The sequence below is a fragment of the Zeus faber genome (assembly GCF_960531495.2).
Source record: "Zeus faber genome assembly, chromosome: 11".
Taxonomy (NCBI): domain Eukaryota; kingdom Metazoa; phylum Chordata; class Actinopteri; order Zeiformes; family Zeidae; genus Zeus; species Zeus faber.
In genome coordinates this window covers 18,713,744-18,738,455 of record NC_137205.1, presented here as the reverse complement: position 1 = coordinate 18,738,455, position 24,712 = coordinate 18,713,744, and the positions used below count along the sequence as shown (strand labels likewise).

The window sequence follows — 24,712 nt, the reverse complement described above, 5'->3', positions numbered from 1 at the left end:
CGGTGACATACTAATATGCTAATCCCTCTGCTGACATGCTGCTGCGGGGTGGATTCATTAGCAGATGAGTGTTTTGGGGATAGCATGTTCATCATTCGAGGTCTCTCGGGGGCGTGAAGATCCAATTGACATTTGGGGGGGGGGGGGGGGGGGAGCGTTCATCTGCTGCCATGCACCCGTCTCTGTTGAGTTCAGCTGTAACCATCAATGTACACGGGGATGCAAAATTTAAAAAAAAGGACAAATGCACCGTGACCCTGAGCTCACAGCAACATTTTATCATACACGCTCACAGGAAATATTCAAATGAACATGTTACTCTAGATAAAAGCAGAGAAGCAGTGTTTTCCTTGGAGTAGCTGTTTTTTTTTTGTTTGTTTTTTTTGCCACGGCGCTCCAATGGATGCATGCATTACCGCGTGTATGAAGCCACTCCTGCCGGGATCCCGGGGAGGAGGAGATCGACGCCGTCGCAGGCTCCCCGGTGTTTCTCGCCGCCCGAGACGTCGCTCTCGGAGGCGAGGGGCAGCGTCGACTGCAATGGCTGATGGTGACACTTGGCAGAATTCCGAAGCTGAATCACGGCGAGTTTGTCTTGAGGGTCGCCGCTGCGGCACAGGGTCCGTTCATCCACAGCACCTTCTCAGTGACGGCCCTGCGAGACACGCCGTTTCTTCTGACCTGGGTTGGCGGACAGGCGAAACGCAGAAGTACAAGGTTTACCTCTCCATAGAGGAAATAGTTTATTGTGCCCTATATTCCTTAGTAACTCCCTCTCTCTCTCTTTCCTCGTGGACTGTCCTCTACTTTTATCCACTCTCTTTTTCGGCTCTTCTCTGTGTCCATTTTTCACCCTCTCCGGCTAATACTGTCTCATAGCTTCTCACCCTCACCTTTCCATTTTCTTTGTTCTGATTGAAGTGCCTCCAGCACCATTCCCCCCCCCCCCCCCCTTTCAAGTGCCTCTCCTTTGACAGTGGTATTCGTTGCACCATTGTTTTTATGAAGCTCCCATTTGTGGGATTTTCAAGAGGACTTTTGAAGATGTGAATTGATTTTTTTTCATTTTTTTATTTTATTTTTTTAGACCGTTACTTATGAATCACCAACCGTGCATGCTTGTACTGTTAATGACCTTTCTAGTGCATTTTTCTTTCTTTTTTTTTTTTTTTGTGCGTCTCTGCCAGTTTAGTTTTGGTGGACCTCCGGCCCCTCCGAGGTCTTTCACTCTGAACTTGGTAGATAGGCTGTGACAGGTCTGACCCATGTCATTCCGCAGTCTGGTAAGTGTGTCGCGGAGAGCGGTGAGGGCGTCTTAATGACGCTGCTCGTCCTCGGTTTCCACCCTTTATATTCATCGGGGGGAAGCCAACCGCTTACATCTTGATCAAGAAATCCCAAGGGACTCGACATCGAAAACAGGTCTCTCGGTTTCGCCCGGTCGGGGGGTAGTCTGGATTTCTTCCAGAGTAGAACTTGATATTTTTTCCCGGCGCTAAATGGTTTTATTTCGCTTGTAGCATTGATCCGTGACTTTCCAAGAAGCGTGAGCGTCTAACTCAATTCTTTGCACCGCTGACTATATTTGTATTGATAGTGTAAACTTTGATTTATTTTGCCGATCCTGATTCATTATAATGACTTAGGATGAGGCTAAAGCTTCCATTCGGTGAGGTTTTCAAATCCACCTGTTGTCTGAGAACTCTCAGACAAAAGGAGCGACTATCGACGTACGGCGCTCACTGTGACCCCCACGTCGTAATCAAGTCCAGCGATCAGTCTACATGCTCGGCTCCAGCCATAGGCCGACACGTTTGTCTAAATTGATGTGCGCGAAACGAAGCACAACGGAAGGTCCACCACTGAACAAATGGCGCAAAACGATGCCCGTGTGGGGGCTCCAACTCTGCGTGCAGGGTTACCGTACAAACGACGGCTTTTCAATCTCATCTTTCAATCTATCTCTGTCTCCACCATCCCTACTGCCCTGCTCTTTATCTCACTCTCTGATTCAATCTGTCCCAGGACTAATCTAGTGAGGCCCAAGTAAATCATGACCTATCAACGGAAGTCAATATTCATGCCAGCTTCCATACGTTACTAATTCGCTAGAAAGACGGCGCGCGATCACTGTAGATACTTGGATGGTTCTGCATTACTTATAATTGCTGAAGTAACATGTTGGCTATAAAAAGGTAATATAATCAGGTTATATGAGGCAGAGGAAAATTTAATGAGTGAGCTCTTATGCAACGCTGTTTTATAGCCGGAGCGGCCAAGAACAGAGGTGGCTGGTGATGCAGATGGTATAGCAACAAGTCGGACTGTGAAAAGGTGATTTTGTGAGATTGTCTTGGGGAAGAAACAATAAAGGAATTGTGAACACCCTCGTCACCGCCTTCTTGAGTCATACAGTATGCCGTGGTGTATTCTACACATCCAGTAGAAAATGTACTTTTACAAAAGCCAAAATCAAATGAGAGTCAATTGGCTGGGCTTTGCATGATTGACAGCGGCCCTAACAAAGTAGGTGGCCCAGAGCGCGTCAGGCCTGACAAATGAAACTCTACCCTGCATCAATTACTGTTAATTATTCCCAAACAAAAACCAAAAGGAGCAAAACAGGAACCTCCTTGGCAAATAGGAGAGGTGGCTGCCACAACAACATAAAACACAGGCTCTGTTTCTATTTTAGAACAAACGGGAGGTGGGGGTGGAAGGGTTAAGTACTCATGCACAACCTTGACGATGATCCTCCTGAAAAGGAATATTGTGTGCTGTGTGTGATATCCCTTGAGAAGAGTGAGAAGGCTGAGAAAAATACAGAGTAGAGCCCCAAGGCATAAAGAGATACTTCACCTGGTCACACCTGGTCACAGCCAGAGCTTATTAAATGTATTTTATTTTATTTTTTCATTGTACAGCCATCAAAGGTCTTTCCCTTCACAGTCTGGACATTGATGAGAAGTAATTGCGATGGCTCCCTGAAGGTATAGGACCTTTGGTTTTGTTATTTTAGCGTCCTTGCTCCAACATAAAATGCAGTTGGTGGGTAGGTATTTTGATGGGCCTGAGGCTGAGATGAAATAAAGACCTCTATGTGCAGGAAGTTAACGATGCGCAATGTGCGCGCCAAACACACATCACGTACTGTGTCACTGTGTCATCTCAACACGCGTATGTGCTTACAATTCCGCAGTTCTCGCTTGGCACAGTTCCCATCGGAACCCTTTGGGTTTTGACTAGCCAGCAAGAAAATCGCCCATCCAAGAGACAAGCCCCGGCCACGCTTTGCTGGTGTGGGTGCCAAAGGTCTATGGCTCTGTTTGCATGTGTCTGAGCCTTCCTGGGGACGAGCATTTGAAGACGCTGCTGATAAGCTCAGCGGTGGCAGTTTGGACATAGGGCGGTGTTCTGACACACCGGTAAGAGAGGAAAAACAAACACCGGCCTCCACTGATCACAGCTTCCCCGCTCCCAAATTGTGTTAGTTTTAATACACTGCAGAAAATTGCCTTCAGCTGCAATCAGCGCCAAAGACACTCGGGACGGCTGCGGCGACGATTCCTCCTCATATTTCACTTCTTTTTGTGTCCCCCTACATCGTCCCACAAGTGGTAATTTGAGGAAGACTGAAAGAGGAAAAATTCAATCAATTGTGTAATGTCTATGGAGAACTTAGGCAAACACCTAAGAGGAAAGAGAAACAGATGATGTCCTCTTACCCGGCTTCAACATAAGTGTGCAGATGTGTTCAGCACTGAATCAAATAAGGGAAAATCTTGCCATGGTTCAGAAGGGAGGGGTGAACGGAGAGCAAAGCGATATTAATGGACAATGCATCTGGGTCTGGCTACTGCATTAGTAGGTGCTTATAGGGATCCAGTACATAAGTGACCAGCACGCTGCTTACAAGCCCTGCTTATCTTCTCCATCCAGGTAAACAAGAAACAACACAAAAACAGAGATCGATTCATTGAGCCGGGGATGAAGGAACCCTGGCTGCATTCGAGAAGGGCAAAGGAGGTCTGAATAGACAGGAGCTCCATGATGTGTGGTTTGTTTCAATTGATGGGAACCCAAAGCTCGGCTAGAAAGTGGCTCTGAACAAAAGGCTGTAGAGAACACTTACTTACTGTCAATATGAAATACACAGCTCCGGTGAATGATGACTTTCATTTTCTTTTTCTGTTCAATGGGATGGCGAGGGGGGAAAAAAACAGAATTAGTGTTGGGGGCAAAGGCAGATATGCATGCTGCTGTTAGTCTCTGGGCTGAAGGGATGAGCCATAAGCCTACTCCCCTTTTATAGACATTGCGAAGGAAAAAAGTAGCAAGATGCAGAGGCAGTCCTTCAGCGACTCGCTCATCTTTGACTTTCCTTCTGCGCGGCAACATCCATCCGTCAGAATTCTGAGTGCTGTAAAAAACAAGTGATGTTGTCTTTGCTTTCATGTGATTGGGTCTCACTTTTAGTGTATAAGTTGTATTTTGTTTTTACTTCCTATGTGCTTCCCGTTTGGTTTTGTTGTGTTTCTGGTTCATTCTGTCTCCTGTAACTGCCACACACACACCCAATGTGTTGTGTGTGATGGCTGCCTATCTAGGTCAGGGGCATGCTGCCGCTATATCTTTTCCACAAGTCGGATGAAGCAGAGTACACCTTGACTCTCTTAAGCTGTGAGATAGGCACTCTGGTGATGTGCGATTTCTCTGCTTCCCGTGGCTCCATTGAATTCCCTTGTCCTCATTTGCAGTCTGTGTGTGCAATTGTTGCATGGCTTTAGCCTCATTTCCACCATCATTCTGAGGCCGAAATTCCGCCGCGCCTAGCCACGCCGTGCCTAGCCACGCCGTGCCTAGCCCACTGGCTCTTGGTTGCAGTTTGCGTTTCCATCAGCGGCGGAGCTGGGAAACAAGCACCAGGAAGTCCCAAAGAAAAACTACAGTGACGACAACAAATGACACAATGTGTCAGCGGCGACGTTCATCTACGTCACGCGTATGTGACAGTTGTTAGCATTGACATAGATTTTAGGACGTGTGGTCTTACGCATTCTTTCCCAATGGAGGATTCATATTTGTTTGAGTTTCTCCGATTCTTTCTTGCCGCTCTGTTCGTTTATGTACGTGAGCAGCCGTTACAGCTACATAGCGAGTATCTGTCACGGACTCCGGGGAGACCCAAACGCAGAGCACAGACTCTGAGAAGGGTGAGAAGGTTTATTTGTGGGCTAATTATGGCATGGGGGTGAAGAAGGGGAAAGGGATCCGGCGGCAGCAGGCGGGAAGACGGGGAATGAGATGCGTAGCTGGCGGGTAGCGTGGAAGCGGCGCGGCGGCAGGCAGGCAGGATGGGAGGCAGGGGTGAGATGATCCACTGAGGTGAAACAACAAGCTGACAATGAGTGGGTGAGAAGCCAGGGTTGTTGAGGTGAGGTGTGTGACACAATGTCCTGACAGAAGCTGGTTTTTAATTGGGAGTTGTGTCGGGGCAACTTGAGTTTAATGGCAGCGGGGTTGATGATGGAATCAATTATGTAGGGACCAATGTAACGGGGACCGACTGTAGGGGGAGATCCTTAGACGACAACCACACCTTCTGAGCTGGTTGGTAGTTGGGAGCGGATGTCCTACGACGGTCAGCCAAGGCGCCTGCTGTGGTCAGCGGAGCCGAGTGATGCATCTTTCCACACCTGGTGGCAGTGGCAAAGGTGGGCCTGGACTGAGGGAACGCAGACCAACTCCTGCTGGGCTGGGAACAGGGGTGGTTGGAAACCCCTAGCACACTCGAAAGGCGACATACCTGTGGCTGCTCTAGGCCGAGTTTCCGTCATCCAGTAATTGCCGGTTTTTGACCGGGAAAATGCCAGGTGAAAATAATTCCCTCTGAACACAATTTGAATGAGTGCTGGGCAATAACACAATTACGACCGTTATCGCCATGTTGGATCAAAAATTCCGCAGATCGGTTCATTTCCGTGTTCGGAACGTTGCAACGGAGCGCCAATCAGTTTGTACGATCTAAAGCTGACCTTTCACCTCTAACCAATCCCGAAAGGCGACATACCTGTGGCTGCTCTAGGCCGAGTTTCCGTCATCCAGTAATTGCCGGTTTTTGACCGGGAAAATGCCAGGTGAAAATAATTCCCTCTGAACACAATTTGAATGAGTGCTGGGCAATAACACAATTACGACCGTTATCGCCATGTTGGATCAAAAATTCCGCAGATCGGTTCATTTCCGTGTTCGGAACGTTGCAACGGAGCGCCAATCAGTTTGTACGATCTAAAGCTGACCTTTCACCTCTAACCAATCCCGTTTGTCAATATAGAAATAAACACCGCCCGCAGGCTGCGCTTGTAGACACAGTACACACGGAGCGGAGACAGAGCGCAGCACCCAAAAGGTGAAAGAGAAAGATGATGTATCGTTGACAACAGGGACACATACATCCACAGTTTGGCCTTTTCTGGGATATTTCAGTTCGGACCCAAAGCAGACGGTATATCCATATTCACAGAATATGTTGACAAAACATCCCGACGAACATGGACAACACCACACTTTATTATTCAAGTGAAATGTTAATTAAAGCAGCTGCACTTGTTACCTATTGTTCACGAACGGAAAGATTTCTATTTTAAGTTGTAATATTCAATATATATATATTCTTTTTAATAAATCAACTGGGGGGACTTATTTAATTTACAGTATTCAATAAAAAATATTATAAATCTATATGCCTTGATGATGTCATTCCGTATATAGCCTGCCTATCAATTGTTTTAAGCTCAATAAACAGATAATATGTGACCGGAATTTCTCCCATTCGTCCGTGACTTAAATCTTCCAGGACACGTGGACCGGCACCAATTTGTTCTGACGGAAACTCTGGTGCTAGGCAATGGGCGTACTCCACCTACAACAGATGAGTGCTCCAAGAGGAGGGGGTTTTGGATGACCACGCAACGGAGTGCCATTCCCAGGTTCTGGTTGGCCCGCTCCGTTTGACCGGGGGTCTGTGGGTGATACCCGGAAGAGAGGCTCATAGTGGCTTCCGAGGGCTTGACAGGAGGCTCTCCGGACTTTGGATATGAGCTGGGGACCCCGGTTGGACACAATGCCTGTGGGGATTCCATGGAGGCGGAAGACGTGGATCACGAGAAGATCGGTTGTTTCCGACGCTGTGGGGAGCTTAGGAAGAGCAACAAAGTTTATGGCCCCGGAAAACCTGTCCATTGTGGTCAGAACAACAGCGTTACTTTATGAGGGTGGAATACCGCAGACAAAGTCGAGGCCAATGTGGGACCATGGCCAACTGGGGACCGGCAAGGGGCGGAGTTGACCTGCGGGAGGGCCATGGGAGGCCTGGCCACAAGTGCACACCGAGCAGGCACTTACGAAGCCACAGGTGTCGCTACCCATGGCTGGCCTGTGGGGGAACTCAAATGCAGGACACGGACTCAGAGAAGTGTGAGGATGGGGAGATGGGGAATGTAGAGACGTAGCTGGCGGGTAGCATGGCAAGCGATGCGGCGGGCAGGCAGGCAGGCGGGCAGGCAGGCGGGCAGGCAGGAAGGCAGGCAGGCAGGTAGGCAGGGGCGAGATGATCCACTGAGGTGAAGCAACAACAACAGGGTGTGGATTGCCTGCAGGTGCGAAGCCAGGAGCCTGGAGAGTGGCGACGGGAGCCACGCCCACACCAACACACACACACGCACATACAGAGACAGACAGGGGGAGACAGGAGACCCAAGAGAAGAGGAACTGCGCACATACGAGGAAAACTGATAATTGGGTATGCGGCCGGAGGCCATGAAAGCATCGTTTTCATTGCCAGCCACCCACTGTTTGTTTGTTGACATTAATAAACATCTTGTACCATTGGAAAAAAAGTTTCTTTTTTTTTTTTCAATATTCACAGCACGAGGGGTGAAAATGGGTTGGAAAAAAGGAAAATTCTGTCGAGCGGATATAAACATAACACGTGTCTGATGTGACCGATCATCGAACACTTACGTCGGCGCCTTTTGGCCCCATTCAGTACAGTTACCACACTGGGTCAGAAAATCCAGGAATAGGAACGGTTCACAACTGTTCCATGTCAAACCCTTAGTCGTTTGAGTTTTCATTTTTTCCAACATGGTTGGCGTGCCGTTCATTAGTTATAGAGAAGGTTCATCTGCGCAAAGTTAGGTCTTCTGTTTTCCTCCGTGCCATTAGATGGCCACGACTGTCGTCATGGAGTCGAGGTAGAAGCTGCAGAGAGGGTCATTTCTCTTCCCTTGTACTCTCTCTCTCTCTCTCTTCCCTCTTGCTTTCTGTTATTTTTTTTGTTTTTTTTTTGTTCTTGTTTTTTTGGTCATTATTATTTCTCTACGATATTTCTCATGTCCCTCTGCCTGTCAAGTTTAAGTGTCTTGCAATCGGCCGTCCTCTTTTTTTTTCTCTCTCTCTCTCTCTTTTCTCGCACACTTCAAATGCAAATGCGAACGAATCGAGGGGAAGACGCTTCCTTACAGTTCAACAAAATATTCCGCCATCCCATTTCTCTCTTATCTTGTTATTCGGCAGCTCACAATTGACAAACATTTTGTTGCGCAATTAAGCCCTCTGGGATTAGCTATGGTTTTCTTTCTTTCCGGGTTTTTTTTTTCTTTTTCTTTTTTTTTATGACTAAAGTGTGTGATAGAGATGAGGCAATGTTACACTTGAGGCTCTATGTTGAAGCACTCGATTGATTCTGGACTGCAGCACATGGATGTAATCACATATTGTCTGCGGCAGGTTGCTTAGCCACTATCTTAACCGTGTGTTATGCAATTCTCTAATCGTATTTTGTCATTACTGTCTGGAAAGCCTTGAGGGGGTTTATCTGTGAGGACTACTGCCAATAAGCAGCATCCTTGTGCGCGTTTGTGTCTTTCTCTTGTTTGAAATAGTATACTTTATGAGCTTTTAATGTGTTTGCCTCTCTCTCACCCCCATCCTGCATCCCTTCATCTTCCCGTCTTCCCCAGATTACACTCTGATTCTCATCAATCTATCGTACGGGCTCGACTCTTTATTGGGCTGTATTTCCTCCTCACTCCTCAGCCTCCGTTGAACGCTCGAGTGGAAAAAGCTCTCGCCTTAAGATCACGCATCGGGGGCAAAATGACCCCGTAAATAATAACCCTCTCTGGAAGTTGTCTCTGCCTCTTCCTGCAAAGTGTGACGGGATTTTGACGGAAGGTAACATGCGGGAATGCGCAACGCTGAAAGAAAAATATAAAGCCCACTACTCCTAGATACGTCAGATACTAGGATGGGTAAAATGCAGAGAAATTGCGAATCTCCCTCTTGTGGGACTGATAAGGGTATATGAAATAAAATAAAAAATAATAATAATTAAATAAGGTGCAGAATTCTCATTCCCAGGTGATGATTGGGAGCCTGGGGATGATTGTTGCCGTCGTTTTCCGAAGAGAATTGTTGCTCAGTGATCTGATCACTGCCAATCCGCCCGGTATCAGGTTACAGCTGTGGACAACCCGAAGCTAATGAAGAAATTTAACCAGCTGATGTTCGTGACATAACCGCACAATGGACATATTATGTTCTTTGTCCAGGCTTTAAGTGTTTTGTTTTTTTTCGTCTACTCTGCGGATTTATAATAACACGCTCTGATCATTTCAATGGCACCACATTGTTCGATTGCCCCTGTCATGTACCAAGACATTTTCTTTGAATTGCCGTCAAAATCACCCTAACCCTCCCCAACTCTGTTTCCAACCCTTATATATAGGACCGCCGGCGCAGGGCTTCCAATCCTTCCATTGCATTGTTGAAAAGGCATTTCGTAATTGAAAAAGTGCAATTATGCACTCCTGGACTTAAAGGCCGGGCTTTTTTCCGACATCCGCTGGTGCATCACTATCCATGTGAAACTATTGCCGTCAAACAGCCGGCAGCGTTAAAGGGAGCCTGCTACAAGTTGGAAAGGTTGTGCCAACTGAAGACACTTATCAAGGATGAGCAGTTGCTGCTCGTGTGAGAGAGAGAAGAGCGAGGGGGGCAGGGGGGCACTGTTACCATAGCAACCAAGAGTGACAATTTTTCTTTTCTTTTTTTTCCTCCCCATTTCTTGAATGTTGCTGGAAATGTGTGCGACATTAAGGGTGTACCGTACCGTGAGGTTTCCTGAGATTTAGCCCCCCTCCCTTCCCCCAGCCCATCCCTATCCCCTCTCCATCCCCCAACCCCAGCCCACAGACAGCAGTAGATGATCTCTCTTTCGTCTGCGTAGGCAGAGACGATCAGCTGGATAACCGACGCGCTTCCTTCGAAACACTCGTCCTGAGTTGCCCGCTCTTCCAGTGCCGAAGCGCGATGATCGGTGATCAGGCACGTGCACCACCACCCGCCCCCCCCCCCCCCCCCCCCCCCCCGAAAAAAACATCATGATCCCGGCGAAACCGCGCGGCCAGGTGCTTTGCTGCGTGAGGCGTGCTTTCCGACGGGGGCCTCGTCCTGCGGCTGCAGAGAGGACCACGACGGGGCCGAGGCAGAGAGAGCCGAGCAGTAATTACGGCCTCCATTGTGCGAGCAGAACATCGGAGGGAAGTAATTTGTTGCTCTATATTTAATCAAACCAGATAACGGGAGAGGCCGCAGCCGTCTGGGCCCCATCGACGAGCAGAAGCGCCATTTCCTCCGTGATCCATCAGTATTTAATGTTGCCAGTCACACTTATCATCCTGTTTCCAAATTATCAGCGTTCGCATAATCGTTATCACCCTCTTTGCGTCCAGCTACGTGTCCTCGGTCCACCGCGTCGCTGCGTCCTTTCCGGCGACGCTCGACACCCTGTCTTCCTCCCGTCTGCGTCCGGGCTCTCGTTTGCTCTCACGCGGTATCCGCCCGGCGCGCGTCACCTCGCTCTCCTTCTCTCGCGACCCCCCGTGTCTCGCTCTCTCTAACTCAGGCGATGTGTGTGTTTCTGTATCTCCCTGTCAGGGTGCAGGTAGAGTTCTATGTGAACGAGAACACGTTCAAGGAGCGCCTCAAGCTATTCTTCATCAAAAACCAAAGATCGAGTGAGTTGTCTGTGTTCCGGGGTGTTTGTGTTTTTTCTGTGTGTGTGTCTGTGTGTGTGTGTGTGTGTGTGTAATTGCCGGCGCCTGGGGAAGGGGCCTCTCTTCCTTCTGTTCTATTTCCTGTCAAGGGTTTGTTTTGTTTTGGGATTTTCTTTTTCTTTTTTCAAATGCGATATGCTTTTCAGCACAGGGTATTTTTATTCTTCCATGTTTTTCCCTGTGTGACGTGTTGTTTCTCAGTGTTCGTCACCATAATTCGCCTGGTCTGGCCTTGAATATTTCATGTATGTGGTGCGTTGAGGTTTTTCTTGGGGCACGGGGTATCTGAACTTTTCGTTTTCCTAAATTCAGTGTTCTCTTTTTGCTTTGCAGGCTTGCGGGTGCGAATGTTTAACTTCTCACTCAAAGTGCTGAGCTGTCTCCTCTACATCGTCAGAGTCCTTCTGGACAACCCACAGGGGGAGAGACAAGACTGGTGAGGGTGGTAGGAAGTGGCGGTGAGGCGGCAGATTGCTGTGTTTCAAATCCCAAAATATGAACTGGGCTTTTTAGCGTATGAGGTAGATGAACTACCTTCAACCTTTCACGGCGCCCCGAGTCTGTGACTTGAATTTCTTTTACTCTTTTTCGCAGTATTTGAGTCTGTGCGTGAATATGACGTTTTATTTTGATGGAGATGATGAGCTGTTCTTTTATCACGACGCCACACTTGGGTACGTTTGTGTCGGCAGTAGCACGTAATTTCTTTCCCGACAATTTGAGATGGAGAAATTGCGCGACGCCGTAAAATCGTATATTTTTTTCCTGCCTACAAAATAGCCGGCACCCTAAGTAGTCGGCAACAAAGTGAATATGAACAAACAGTTTGGATGCCAGCGGCAGTCTCTGCGGGTTAGGGGGCACGATAGTGGGGGAGGCCGCACCGGTACACAACAAGAACAACGGTGATAGAAGCTATGCTAACACGAAGTGAACGTGAGGATGGACGTCGAATAAAATGAATGAAATTTTTCCGTCACTTCAGAGAGGGGGAATGAGGAAATTGGAAAGTGGGTGTACACATGGTTGTTTTGTAACGATTGTTTCCGTGTAGCGCGGACAGCGTCAACTGCACCAAACAGAACGCATCTTCCCGTCTCTGGAGCGAGTTCGACTGGTGAGTACACGTCTCCTTTAATTGGGACTGATGACTGTAGCCCGCAAACCGGGGGGGGTTTGTAGCCCCGCCCGTACGCCGGAGCGGGCTGAGACGCGGTACGGCCGCAATCGATGCAACTTGACTTATCCGAAGCGATACGGAGCGCAAATATCAAGCGTTACAGTTATCACATTCATTTGTCACTGTGCCACCATATGGATTACTTGCCTACATAATGGTAGAGATTGCGAAGCCGAATCAACCGCCAAGCATTGGCGATAAGGGAGGACGGGGTGCGGGGGAGAGGAGGGAAGAGAGATCGGGTCATGAAGGCAGCTCCGCCTCCTGCTCGGGGACCTATCGATCTAATTGGTGGCCGGTGACACAGGCTAAGCTCTGGCTCCGAATGAATAAGGAGCGTGACGGAGGGAGCCGGCTGAAGGGATTGGCCGCCTCGCCTCCTTCAGGCGACGCAGGAGCAAATCGGAGCTCAGGCAAACGCGAGCAGCCGCGATGTGCCCCCGGGCGCCTCTGAAAAGAAATGTAAAAGGCCCTCTCTCTCTCTCTCTCTCTTAAAACGCGCCCCGAAGCTTCCACCTCTGCTTTGCGAATATCGCTCTACCCGGGGCGGTGCGGAAGAGCCGTTTCTTTTTTTTTTTTTTTATGCCCACAGATTTGCATAATTAAAATAAAATGTCGCGGCGTGTCCTTGCGTTTACGGGCTGTTTCGAAGCGTGAATGTGTTGAAAATTCACATCTTTATCTGTTGTCTTTCATGTGCTCCTGCCTGGGCCGTGAAGGAAACTGATCATCTGGGTGGATCGGCCGCTGCCCCTCTGGGCGCTGCAGGTCAGACGCTGCCAGCAAGCATCCAGTCTGCCTCTGTTTACACACCCACACACGCGCCGACAAACTGTACCCACGGGCACGTGCGCGCGTCTCGAAACGCTAGATGTGCATCTAGACACGGACGCATGCACATACCCGTATGCACACATATATACACACACACACACACACACACACACACACACACACACACATCAAAGCTGAAACATCTGCTGTCGTGTTGCCATCATCGCGGAACCTAAACGCTGAAAAATACAAAACGGTTAATATCACATCACAGACTTGCCAGCTGAATTTATTTAGGCTTGGAATGTGCAAGTCACGCATACATTACAACATACAACAGGCTCCGTACAAAATGATTTAGCATTCCTTAAACCTATTTCTTCTGAAGCTCAATCATCAAAACGCCTACTGATTCCACCCACTCTCCTTCTCACTCCTCAATCTCTCCCTCTCTCTCTTTCGCTCTCTCTCTCTCTCTCTCTGTCCCTCTCGCTCTCTCTCGTTCTCCCCCTCTATCTCTACCTCGATCACTCGTAATTCTCCGATTTCTCTCCACTCTGCTCTCTTCTCTGTCTGGTTGCTTTTCTCTGTGATTTTTTTTTTTTTTGTGTTGTCCCCGTCTCTGTTTGTCTGTCTCTCTTTCACTCCCTCTCTTTTTTTCAGGTGCTCGTGGCTTTTATCAGTTTTTCAGAAACTATGTTGCTGGTTTACCTCAGCTACAAGGTGAGTTGCCCTGCGGACATAGCCTGTGCCTGCCCTCAAAGGCCAAAGTAAAGGCTTTGTGAACAGCATTTGTGAGTGTGTGTGTGTGTGTGTGTGTGTGTGTGTGTGTGTGTGTGTGTGTGTGTGTGTGTGTGTGTGTGTGTGGATGACTGCCTTCTGCATGCAGATTTAGCCTCTCTATGCCGTCTTTTCAACTCAACTGCAGTTTTCTTACCCAACGCTCTTCTCACTGCTGGTAGACTTTGAAAGTTCCTCAGCGGCACCTGAGCGCTTCACATGCTGGAGGAACTGTGGGGATGCCCCGGAGTTGAGCTCATGGGGGTGCGGCAAATGGGAGGGGGGTCCTGTCTTTGATGTATTGTGCACAGTAAGCCCATGAAGGACTTACTGTGCAACATTATACAGCTGGCTGGCGGCCTTAGCATTTAAACCTGATTGATTTCTGTGGACATACCCAGTGCCTGTCCACCCACGCCAGTCAGTCAGAGGTCATCCATACACAGGGGACGGACACATAAAAAATAGCCGCAGCTGACATCTTAATTGAACAGGAAGGCTTAGCTGAACTGGGAACTGAGTAATGTGCTTTCCATTTGAAGGCGGTGGCGCAAGCCTTTTTCTGTAACAGCATTAAAACTGGACCTTTTTCCTCTACACTCCAGACGTTCAAGCCTGTTAATCAGGTAATCCCCCAAGGACGTCATGACAACAGAGTTTCCTTACCCGTGTGTGTGTGTGTGTGTGTGCGTGCGTGTGTGCGTGCGTGTGTGTGTGTGTGTGTGGGTCTGCGGTCTGTGGTGTGCATGTGTGCACGTATGCACGTGGTTATGTTCTGCGTTTCCAGGGTAACATTTGGGAGCAAGTGCTGCGTGTCCCCTTCATTCTAGAGATGATCAGCGCCATTCCCTTCATGATCACTGTAAGTCTAAATCTGATCCGAGGCATGTTTCCTAACCGTCAAATATTGGTCCACAGAATTCATGGCTATGTGTTTTAAAGTATTGAATACCCGGCAAACCTTGTTCCATGACAATATAACCAATTCAGGCAAAAACGACCACCAAGCGTCTTTTAAATACAGGGTTGTCCGATTGAATCAGGGTTCATTTCGGCGGTCTCTGGGGGGGGGAAAGGTTTGGGAACCTCCGCGTTAGAGTAACTAACTTACTTCAGTGCGCGGGCAGTGGTGCACATAACCCGGCCTTCCATCTCCCCGCAAAGGCGTTGGTTGGTTACACCAAAATGCGTGAGTGAGTGACGAGAAGCAGATGAAACGCCACTGAAGATCTCCTCTCTCGACAGGTGATTTTGCCGTCCTTCAGAAACCTATTCATCCCTGTGTTTCTCAACTGCTGGCTGGCTAAGCACGCCTTGGAGAACATGATAGTGAGCAAAGCCCTATTCCCTCCATATACACACACACACACACACACACACACACACACACACCCATCCAGCATCCATTACCTCCATCTCCTGACGTCTGCTTGTGACCGTGCAGGTGTTCTTCTGTGTCCGCGTCAGTCGGTTCTAGATTTGTTGTACCCGTCCAAACGCAAGTCAACACCCACGACTGTTCCGCCTGAAGATAAAGAAGTTCTCCAGCTCTGCGCTCCTCCGTCGGAAAAAAAAGCCCACTCCCGTCGTTTCATTTTGACTGTGTCCCATTGTTCCCGACGTTCTGTTCCATCCTGCACCTGCATCTCCTCTATCCTTCCCCATTAAGTGTGTTTTTTTTTCTAGACAGCATCCATTGTGTGTTTTGTGGTCCCTTTTCATCTCTCCATTCTTAAGTAGGTTGGTCCACTTCATGCACATCACAACAATGCCGTACATTTTGTGGGCTCCTTCTATCTATATGGTAACAATAACCCTTCTCGTCCTCCCTTTCTTCTCCTCTCCCACCCTCTCCCTCCGTCTATTCTTAGAATGATCTCCACAGGGCAATCCAGCGGACCCACTCGGCCATGTTTAACCAGGTGGTGATACTCATCAGCACGCTGGTGTGCCTCATGTTCACTTGGTGTGTACATACACTGACAACCTTTACACGGGGGAGGGAGGGAAAGCATGGAGGGCAGGAGAGGGGTGGGGCGAAAATCTGGGGATCGCGGAGACGTGGGGGCAAAGGGGGCTGACTTCTGAGAAAAAATGGGGGAGAAGGAAAGAGGGGAGGGACGGCGAGAAGGAGGGGGGAGAGTTGAGAGCAGAGGGGCAGGGAGGAAATAATGGAGAGAATGATAGAGGAGAGATGGAGCAGGAGAGGAGAGGGGAAAAATGTGGGAAAAGGAGGAGAGAAGAGAGCCGGGGAGCAGGGGAGAGGATGGGGAGAAGGAGAGGGGAGAGGAAAAGAAGCGTGGGAAGGAGGCCGGGCGGAAATTGAGGAGGGAGAAAGAGAAGAGGGAGAGAGGGCGGGGAGAAGGAGAGGTAGAGGAGGAGAGGAGTTGGCTGGAGACCAGAGGGACCGGGGCGGAGAAGGACAGGGCAGAGAAAGAGAAAGTGGCGAGAGGAGAGGAGTGAGAGAAAAAAGGTGGAGAGGGGAAGAAGAGAAGAGGGAGAGAGGATGGGAGAAGGACGAGAGAGGATGGGAGAGCCGGAGAGCAGAAGGACAGGGGGAGCAGATGAGAGGAGGCCAAGAAGGAGAGAGGAGCAAAAGAAGAGAAGCGACGAGAGGTGCAGGAGGAGGGGGAAACAAAAGGGCGGAGAGAGGGGAGAGGAGCTCCGCTGGAGGAGAATAAGGAGAACGAGGCGTGGAGGGAGACGGATGAGAAACCAAGCGGAGGAGAGGAGGTCTGCAAATAGAAGGGAGGGAGGAAGGAAGACTTTCGGATTCAAAGCAACAGGAGAGTGATTATCAGTCTGAGGGAAAAGGGGGAGGAAAGGAGTGATGGAACGCGTGGGAGGGAGGGAAAAAAACGGAGCAGAACACACAGAGCGATGGTGCGACAGCGTGTGGAGGATCGAGGACAGGGCGGTGCAGATTGAAAATGGCGCTCCTGGGAAGGGGGGACAAACAGGCGGGGAAGGACACGGGCGGCGATATAATAACTGACGGCGCGAGAGGAAAATGAAAGACAAAGAGGAGAGAAATAACTTGATATCACTGTGGAGGAGTGCGATGGAGGGGGAGGAGGAGGAGGTGTCAGATGAGTGTGCCTGAAACCTCCATGCGCGACTTGAGAATGACCAACTCCTTCAGACGCACACACACACACACACACACACACACACACACACACACACACAGATACACAGATACGGGTATAGGTGGTTTATGGGAACATCTAGAAAATCTGTTAAAAACAAAATTAGTCAGGATTATGTCCATTTTTCAATCATTAAGAGTAAATCAGTCGGTCCTAAACCATATATGCACACACACACACACACACACACACACACACACTCACACATAAACACACACACACACACACAGTATACAAGACTGCTTTCCACAATCTGCTACCAAAGCTGGCGGACGGCGGCCATGCTTCAACACACTCACACACTTATTTGCCGATGCTCACTTCCTCACCTAATCCTCTCATCCTCCTTCTCCTATTCCCCAACCATCTGCCGCTCTTTCGTCCATCCATCCTCCTTCCCCCCACATCACTCTACACCCACCCACCCACGAACCCACCAGTATTTGTGGGATCCAGCACCTTGAGCGTGCAGGGAACAACCTGACGCTGTTCGACTCGCTGTACTTCTGCGTGGTCACCTTCTCCACCGTGGGCTTCGGGGACGTCACCCCCCAGATCTGGCCCTCGCAGCTCCTGGTGGTCATCATGATCTTTGTGGCGCTCATCGTGCTTCCCATACAAGTAAGACGTGAAGCAGCAGCAGCTGCTTGTTTAGCCTCATTACACTATTACTAGTACTACTACTGCTGCTACACAACTACTACTACTACTAATAATAATAATAATACTGCTGCTACTACTGCTACCAGTACTACTCAACTACTACTACTGATACTACTCTTTTGCTACTGATACTACTTCTACTCTACTACTGCTGCTACTACTTCTACAACTACTACTGAGACCACTACTACTACTTCTACTACTAATACTGAGACCACTACTACTCTACTGCTACTGCTATTACTTCTACTACTCTACTACTACTACTAGTACTACTGATACTACTACTATTCTTCTGCTACTACTACTGTTCCGCTACCACTACTACTACAACTACTACTCTACTACTACTATTGCTACAACTACTCTACTGCTACTACTACTGCTACTACTAGTACTACTACTCTACTTCTACTAGTACTACAACTACTACTTCCACTACTGCTACTGGTACTGCTACTAATGTACTACTATGACTGCTTTATAGCTGCTATTACTACTACTACTACTACTACTACTCTAATACCCCTTTCCCACTGCACAAAAACCCGGTTATACCTGCCAACATCCAGCATTCGTTACCAGTGGGAAAGGAAAAACCTGGGTCTCCCTGGTCGACCCACTAATGTTGGCCCCTTTATCTGTTCGTTGGGATGCACGTTGAGGTTCCACTGGCACATAAAGAGACAGGAATATCCATGTATCATTTCATCATTTCATATCCCATTAAGAATCTAAAATCAGAAGTTATTGACTGTGGGGATTGCACTGCGGGGAGCACGGCGGAGAACCGCCACGCTCCCCGCTGGTCCCCGCTTACAGTTTACACGTAATCGTTTTACACGTTTTACAGTTGAATGTCATTGTTTGTTTTAGTTGCTGTCTCCTTTACTGTTTTTTTCCCCCAATCACACTGGAACCGTGACAGCCCCTTTTCCGGCATGTTCATGACCTCAAACGTGTGGACGAGACACCCAAAGGCATTTCTCCTGGCAAGGTGTCAATGGCCTATTTTAAAAAACCCGGGTCAACCCGCTAATTTTGGTGTGAAAACGCCACTTCTTCTTATACTACTATTACTATACTACTACTGCTACTGCCACTACTACTACATCTAATAGCAATGATAATAACTACTAATAACTACTGCTATGAGTACAATAAATTATCATGATAATAATAATGATGTGAACAATAACAATAATAACAGCAACAATAGGGTTTCAGCCCTATGGGCTTGAATCCCTAATAATAATAATAATAATAATAATAATAATAATAATAATAATAATAATAATAATAATAGTGGGAGTGTATGAACCTTTCAGTAGACAAGCATAGCACTCACTCTGGAAAATCATCCATGCATAGAAAATGCACAGCAGGTTGTAAGAATATTTGCATATTATTGAATCTGCAGTGTGAATAGACAAGCAGGTACAAGGCTTATGTCACCTTCTTCCTTCTGAAGTAACATGTTACAAAATGCCAGGATGGCCGAACAGTCAGTCAGAGATAATAGTAACACGTTTCAGGAGAAAATAAAACACTTTACATTATTATAAGGAGTAAATGATACAGTACATATGCCCGCAGTATGACTCTGCGTGCACTGGAGGCTATATGAGGTGTTTGTGCGTATTTGCCGTGAAAGGCCAGGCTAATCCAGGAGGTCCGACACACAGCTTGAATGGGAATATAACTGTTTGACCTTTCCATGACTGACAGTCCACTGTTGACTCATCTAACTGATACAGGCTCGGACAGTACCTGGCACGTGGCTAAATGGCACGGCACGAACACACACACACACACACACACACACACACACACACACACACACACACACACACACACAAATTATGTGACATACTGTTGTGACTCACAATTAATCGTGAAAGGAAGAGTGAAGTGTTATTCTTCCAAAATAGAAAGTAAAATCCGGACGGGAGGGTCAGTGTCATTAATAGGGAAGAAAACATCTGAACGTCTTTTAGAGAAAAGAACAGCGTGTTTATGAACAATTCATTTTTAGAAACTCCTATAATTGTTAGCCTGTTATGACCAGATGTTTGGTTAATATTTTTACCCATCTTTAAATGATGGTAAAACCTGTCCCGTATCCCAGCTCTTACCGAGATTTGGAGCCTCCTTGCCCGATTGCTCCCAGATTATTATCCTTCCTCCCATGCTCACAACTCAGTGGAGCAATGATATTTGATGGACAAGGGGAGAAGAGCAACAGGGAGGATGAAGTTATTTTTAATGTGATGGACATGTTGCTGTAATGTGCCAAAAAAATTAATAATAATAATAATAATAATAGTAATACTACTAATAATAATAATATTAATATTAATATAAATTATAATAATAGTAATAATAATAATAATTATTATTATTATAATAAATAAACTTGTTTTAATTCCTCCAGCACCTCATCTCCATGTCTACAGGGCCATGGCTTGATTTAAATTCTAAACTTGTTGATTCACCATCAAGGCCCCTCGTAAGGATCACAGGCTGTATTGTGGCTTGTTTACGCCTAAAAGACCCAGCAGGGCCTCTTTAAAAATCAATTATTTAACATTTCGAGGAAACCGGTATAATAATATGATGTGCAATATAATTTATTCATCGGGAGATATTGTACTGTATGTAGCTCATGAATGTTTACAGCATCAGTGTGGGTGGTCCCCGCAGAGAAAGAAAAGGCGTCCTGAAAATATTGTCCCCGCGCTTAACTACAAGAAGTATTTCCTCCCGTACTGAGATCATGATGATGTATGATTACTACTCTTGGCACATCACTCTCCATTTGCAGCAATATTTCAGGAGAGGGAAAAGCGTCCGAAGCGTCCTTCTCCTACTTCAATTCCCAGCTCCCTGTGCTGTTATTTCACTGCTCCAGGGAGACAGGGCTCACCACTGAGCTGTTTCACACATACACACATACACACACACACACACACACACACACAGACACACACACACGCACGCACATGCACACACACACACACACACACACACGCACACATGCACACATGCACACATACAGTGTGACAGCCCTGATCTGTTCCCGAGCCGTCTCTCTACCAAGTCTACCGTGCGTCTTGGTATAATTGTACCAGGTGTGCGGGAGTGAAAGTGGAAGTGATCAGAGAAGGATAGTAAAAAAGTGAACCGAGACATGACCGGCGGGTCTTTTCTGGAGAAGGACAGACTGACATTTGGACCGTCGCACTACCTGACCGACCTCCTTTTATCTTACGGTGTTTTGTTTTGTTTTTCTTGTGTATCGATTCATTCATTGGAATTTCATTTTGATCTATTTTTGGGGTTAACAATTTTGTCTGCAGCCGGATCCATTACAGTTTGTTGGACTATATATTGGACACTGGACTGACCTTTTGGGTTCATTATTATACCGGGCCGGGGCTATTTATTATACGCCAGAGGCACAGGACGTTGCATGAAAGTGAACTCTATGATGTATTTATTATGCAGATTATTATGTGAATTGGTGGATGGGCAAAATCATGTTATAAGTTGTCAATTAACTGGTGAACATTTTACTTTCTTTATCCAAATACAAGCAGTTAAAATACATTTGTTGTTTTTGTTGTTGCACCCAATGTTAGCGTTTATGTGTGTTATCTAGACCCAGCCCACCTGGCAGCGCTTCACAATATGCAGTCGAAGCTAAAAATCGTTACAACACACACAAACACACACACACACACACACAAATACAAAAACATTCAACCAGACATGCATGGTTAGAGGCAAAAGGGGGAGGGGGGCTGGTTTCCGAATGTCAGGGGAGGTATTTATGGATGAACGTTGGGGACAGAGAGTGGAGGGAGGCGTGTGACACGGGTCGGTGTCAGCTCCAGCGTCACATTAATTCAGCCGTTCATTATTTTTATTATTATCCCCCACATTTATATATTTTTATTTCTTCATTTATTTATTTTTGTTTAAAGATGGTGCAGGTATTTGGAAAGGTAGCGGCAGCCATCCAGAACACCCCACTCCCCCCCAGCCCCCCCACCCCCACCCCCCCAACCCTCTCTTCACTGCAGGCGCTCAGAGAAGAGGGCGTCTTGTGATTATCACTTTCACACCTTCTGCTAGAAGCGAAGGAATGTCATCTGCCACGATTCTGCATGTTTTTTGCACAACAGTATTGTACAATAATTGGGAAAGCATCTGAAACCCCCCCAAACCCCAACCCAAACCTCAAACCCCGACCCAAACAGAATCAAATAGAATTACTGTACATTTGTGTTAGTCTACTTAGCTGTTGGAATATCCTGACTACGTGTGTGTGTGTGTGTGTGTGTGTGTGTGTGTGTGTGTGCGTGTGCGTGTGTGTGCGTGTGTGCGTGTGCGTGTGTGTGTGTGTGTTTTACCTTCCATGGGGAGTGTATCAGGATTTAGCCGCTGTCTCTCCTCTGCTGATATTTCAGTGTTCCTCAATAAGTGCTTGATAATCAACCACGAAATTACTGCCAGTGTTACAAATAGCACCAGGACTCCCAAACACCTTTTAATCGCTTTCCTTGTTATCAAACACTGTTATTTTCATCTTGTTGTCTTGAAATAGCGTAGGAACTGGTTTACGGCGTTAATCGCACTTTTGCAAATGGTGACTTACTCCTCCTTTCCTATTCCTAAATTCCCCCAAATGTCTGAACCAGCTCCATCGTCCAAATCCTCTCAATAAAAATGATCGAGAAGCTAAAAACTGTTTAACTTTGCAAGTCCATAACATGTGAAGTTAAGCAGTTTTTAGCTTCTTGATCTTTGCACCATCTAAATGTACAGCCTTCCTTCCCAACCCTCATCATGACTTCAATACACACCTCTGTACACAATACACAATGAAATACATTATACACAACCGAAGAGTAGTAATACATTAAATAAACAAAGTAAAAATACTATATAATACTATATACACAGCTTAACAACAACAATAATAATAATAATAATGATAATAATAATACCCTACACAATGCTTACAATAATGATTATACACAATCTATTGATTAACAACAATAATAATAATAATAATACAGTACATACACAGCTTAACGAAAATAATAATACAATATACATTTTTCAACGAATCAAATAATAATATCGACAGACAACAAGAAGTGATACTGCATGTGTTTTCCGCAAACTTGGAAATTGAATTAGTGTCGGTAGGAAGTGATGCTGCTTTCCATGGGAATTCAGAAAATTTATTTGTGTGACGGGAAGTGATGCTGCGGAACTGGGAAAACGGCAATTAGTGTAGTTAGTCCGCAGGTCTGTTATCTTCATGCTGGACCCATGATAATAATAACATAAATCAAAATATATAGATAAAATAATAATAATAATAATAATAATAATAATAATAATAATAATAATAATGATAATAACAATACCAAAATAATACAAAAAAAAAAAAGTACTACTACTAATAATAAATTTAGCTGCAGGCAGCAAAACACCAGGAGTCCAGGTTAGTTGGTGTGACGTGTGACGGGGTGACGTCTGTGTAGGGCTGAGTTTGTCACAATGCGCTCTGAACCGCTATTATAGGCTTTATGTGGGCCAAATTTGTCGGGGGAGTTTGGGCAAAAGGGTAGGAGAGGCATCCAAATGACAACTAGTGAAAGGAAAGTGTTTTATTGGTTGGTCGAAATAGTTGGACGGATCAACAAAAAACCCAAATACTAAATCATTGTGTTTACCATGTCCGACATATACTTGTTGTGGAACATAAATGACGCCATCTTAAAAAACGTGAATCAACAACTTATTTTTTGGCACTATCTGGTGTAGTTGTTGTTGCTGTTTCATCCGTGTCAATGTTGATAATGTTGGTGCCCATATCGTTCTCAGTGTAGGCGACTCGGAAGTAGCCACCCTGCTGAAAAGTATAGTGTTGAGCATGAACTTTTCCAAGTGGTTTTGCAGTACAGATATTGGCGTTGTTACTGTCACAGTAAGCGTTCTGTCGTCGTTTAGTTTTGTGCTACTGATTTTGTGTCTGGTAAGCAACTGAGTTGCAACTGAGTTTCTTACCCTCACAGTTTTGAGAGCGGTGGAATTGGGCGTTTATGTCGAGGGTGTCTTGTTTCCCCGCACATGACAGACATATATGCTTTTCTGTTAAAGCGGCTGAGGTTATTTTAACGACTGCTTTCCGACAATCCCTCCTCTTGAAGGTTCATCTCAGTCACCGTGTGTGTGACGTGCACCTTTGACATAGGCAGAATCCGTGTTCTTTGATGTGAGATACACAGTGCTACCCCTGGCACCAAGTCATTGGGGTCTTTATTGTGTAGGATTGGGCATCTTTCGCTGATTTAATGTGGTTTCCCAGAGACTGAGCTTCATTGCCATCGTGTTGTCATTGAAGGAGCATTCTTGCAATTCAAAGTCCCCTATGAATTTGCACCGTTTTGGTTGCTACAGCCATCTTTATAACCTTGATATGGATTTCACCAACCTGAAAAAGACAGCAGTAGTATTTGTAGTGAGTATTGAGACGATTAGGGCCTCAATTATGACTGATTCTATTCTTTGTCAGTATAGTCTGTCAGAGTTTGTCTTATATTCCCTTAGTTGAAGTCTGGTGGAATTGTACAGTGAGCAAATTAAATATCTGAAGTTTTTCCAAATGGCAGATTTAATATCAGGCAGTCCTTTGGCGCCGCCATTTTGCACATGCGCAGACGTCCGCGGTGCTATCACGTGACTGTTGCGGTGATGAGAAATGCAGCGTTTTTTATGAATGTCATGGGTTCCATGACATTCATAGACTGCTGACCTCAGAAATAATGGCCATGCGTAGGGATCTGAGCGACTTTGACAAGTGCCAAATTGTGATGGCTAGACGACTGTCTCTTGTGGGGTGTCCCCAGTATGCTGTGGTTAGTACCTACCAAAAGTGATCCAACGAAGGGCAATCGGCGAACTGGCGACAGGGTCATCGGCGCCCGAGGCTCATTGATGCACGTGGGGGGCGAAGTTTAGCCTGTCGA

General features: G+C 46.7%; 1 protein-coding gene across 1 annotated transcript in view; it reads left to right on the top strand.

The window, feature by feature from the left end:
* Positions 1-24,712, top strand: part of kcnt2b (potassium sodium-activated channel subfamily T member 2b) — a gene marked incomplete at both ends in the record, with an annotated part of 51,485 nt that overhangs the window by 4,504 nt on the left and 22,269 nt on the right. The window contains 9 exons of the mRNA XM_080009680.1: positions 11,002-11,081; positions 11,454-11,556; positions 12,175-12,237; positions 13,020-13,068; positions 13,738-13,797; positions 14,642-14,716; positions 15,100-15,183; positions 15,726-15,820; positions 17,444-17,624. Of these exons, the coding sequence (XP_079865806.1) occupies positions 11,002-11,081; positions 11,454-11,556; positions 12,175-12,237; positions 13,020-13,068; positions 13,738-13,797; positions 14,642-14,716; positions 15,100-15,183; positions 15,726-15,820; positions 17,444-17,624 (790 nt within the window). The remainder of the gene's footprint in view (positions 1-11,001; positions 11,082-11,453; positions 11,557-12,174; positions 12,238-13,019; positions 13,069-13,737; positions 13,798-14,641; positions 14,717-15,099; positions 15,184-15,725; positions 15,821-17,443; positions 17,625-24,712) is intronic.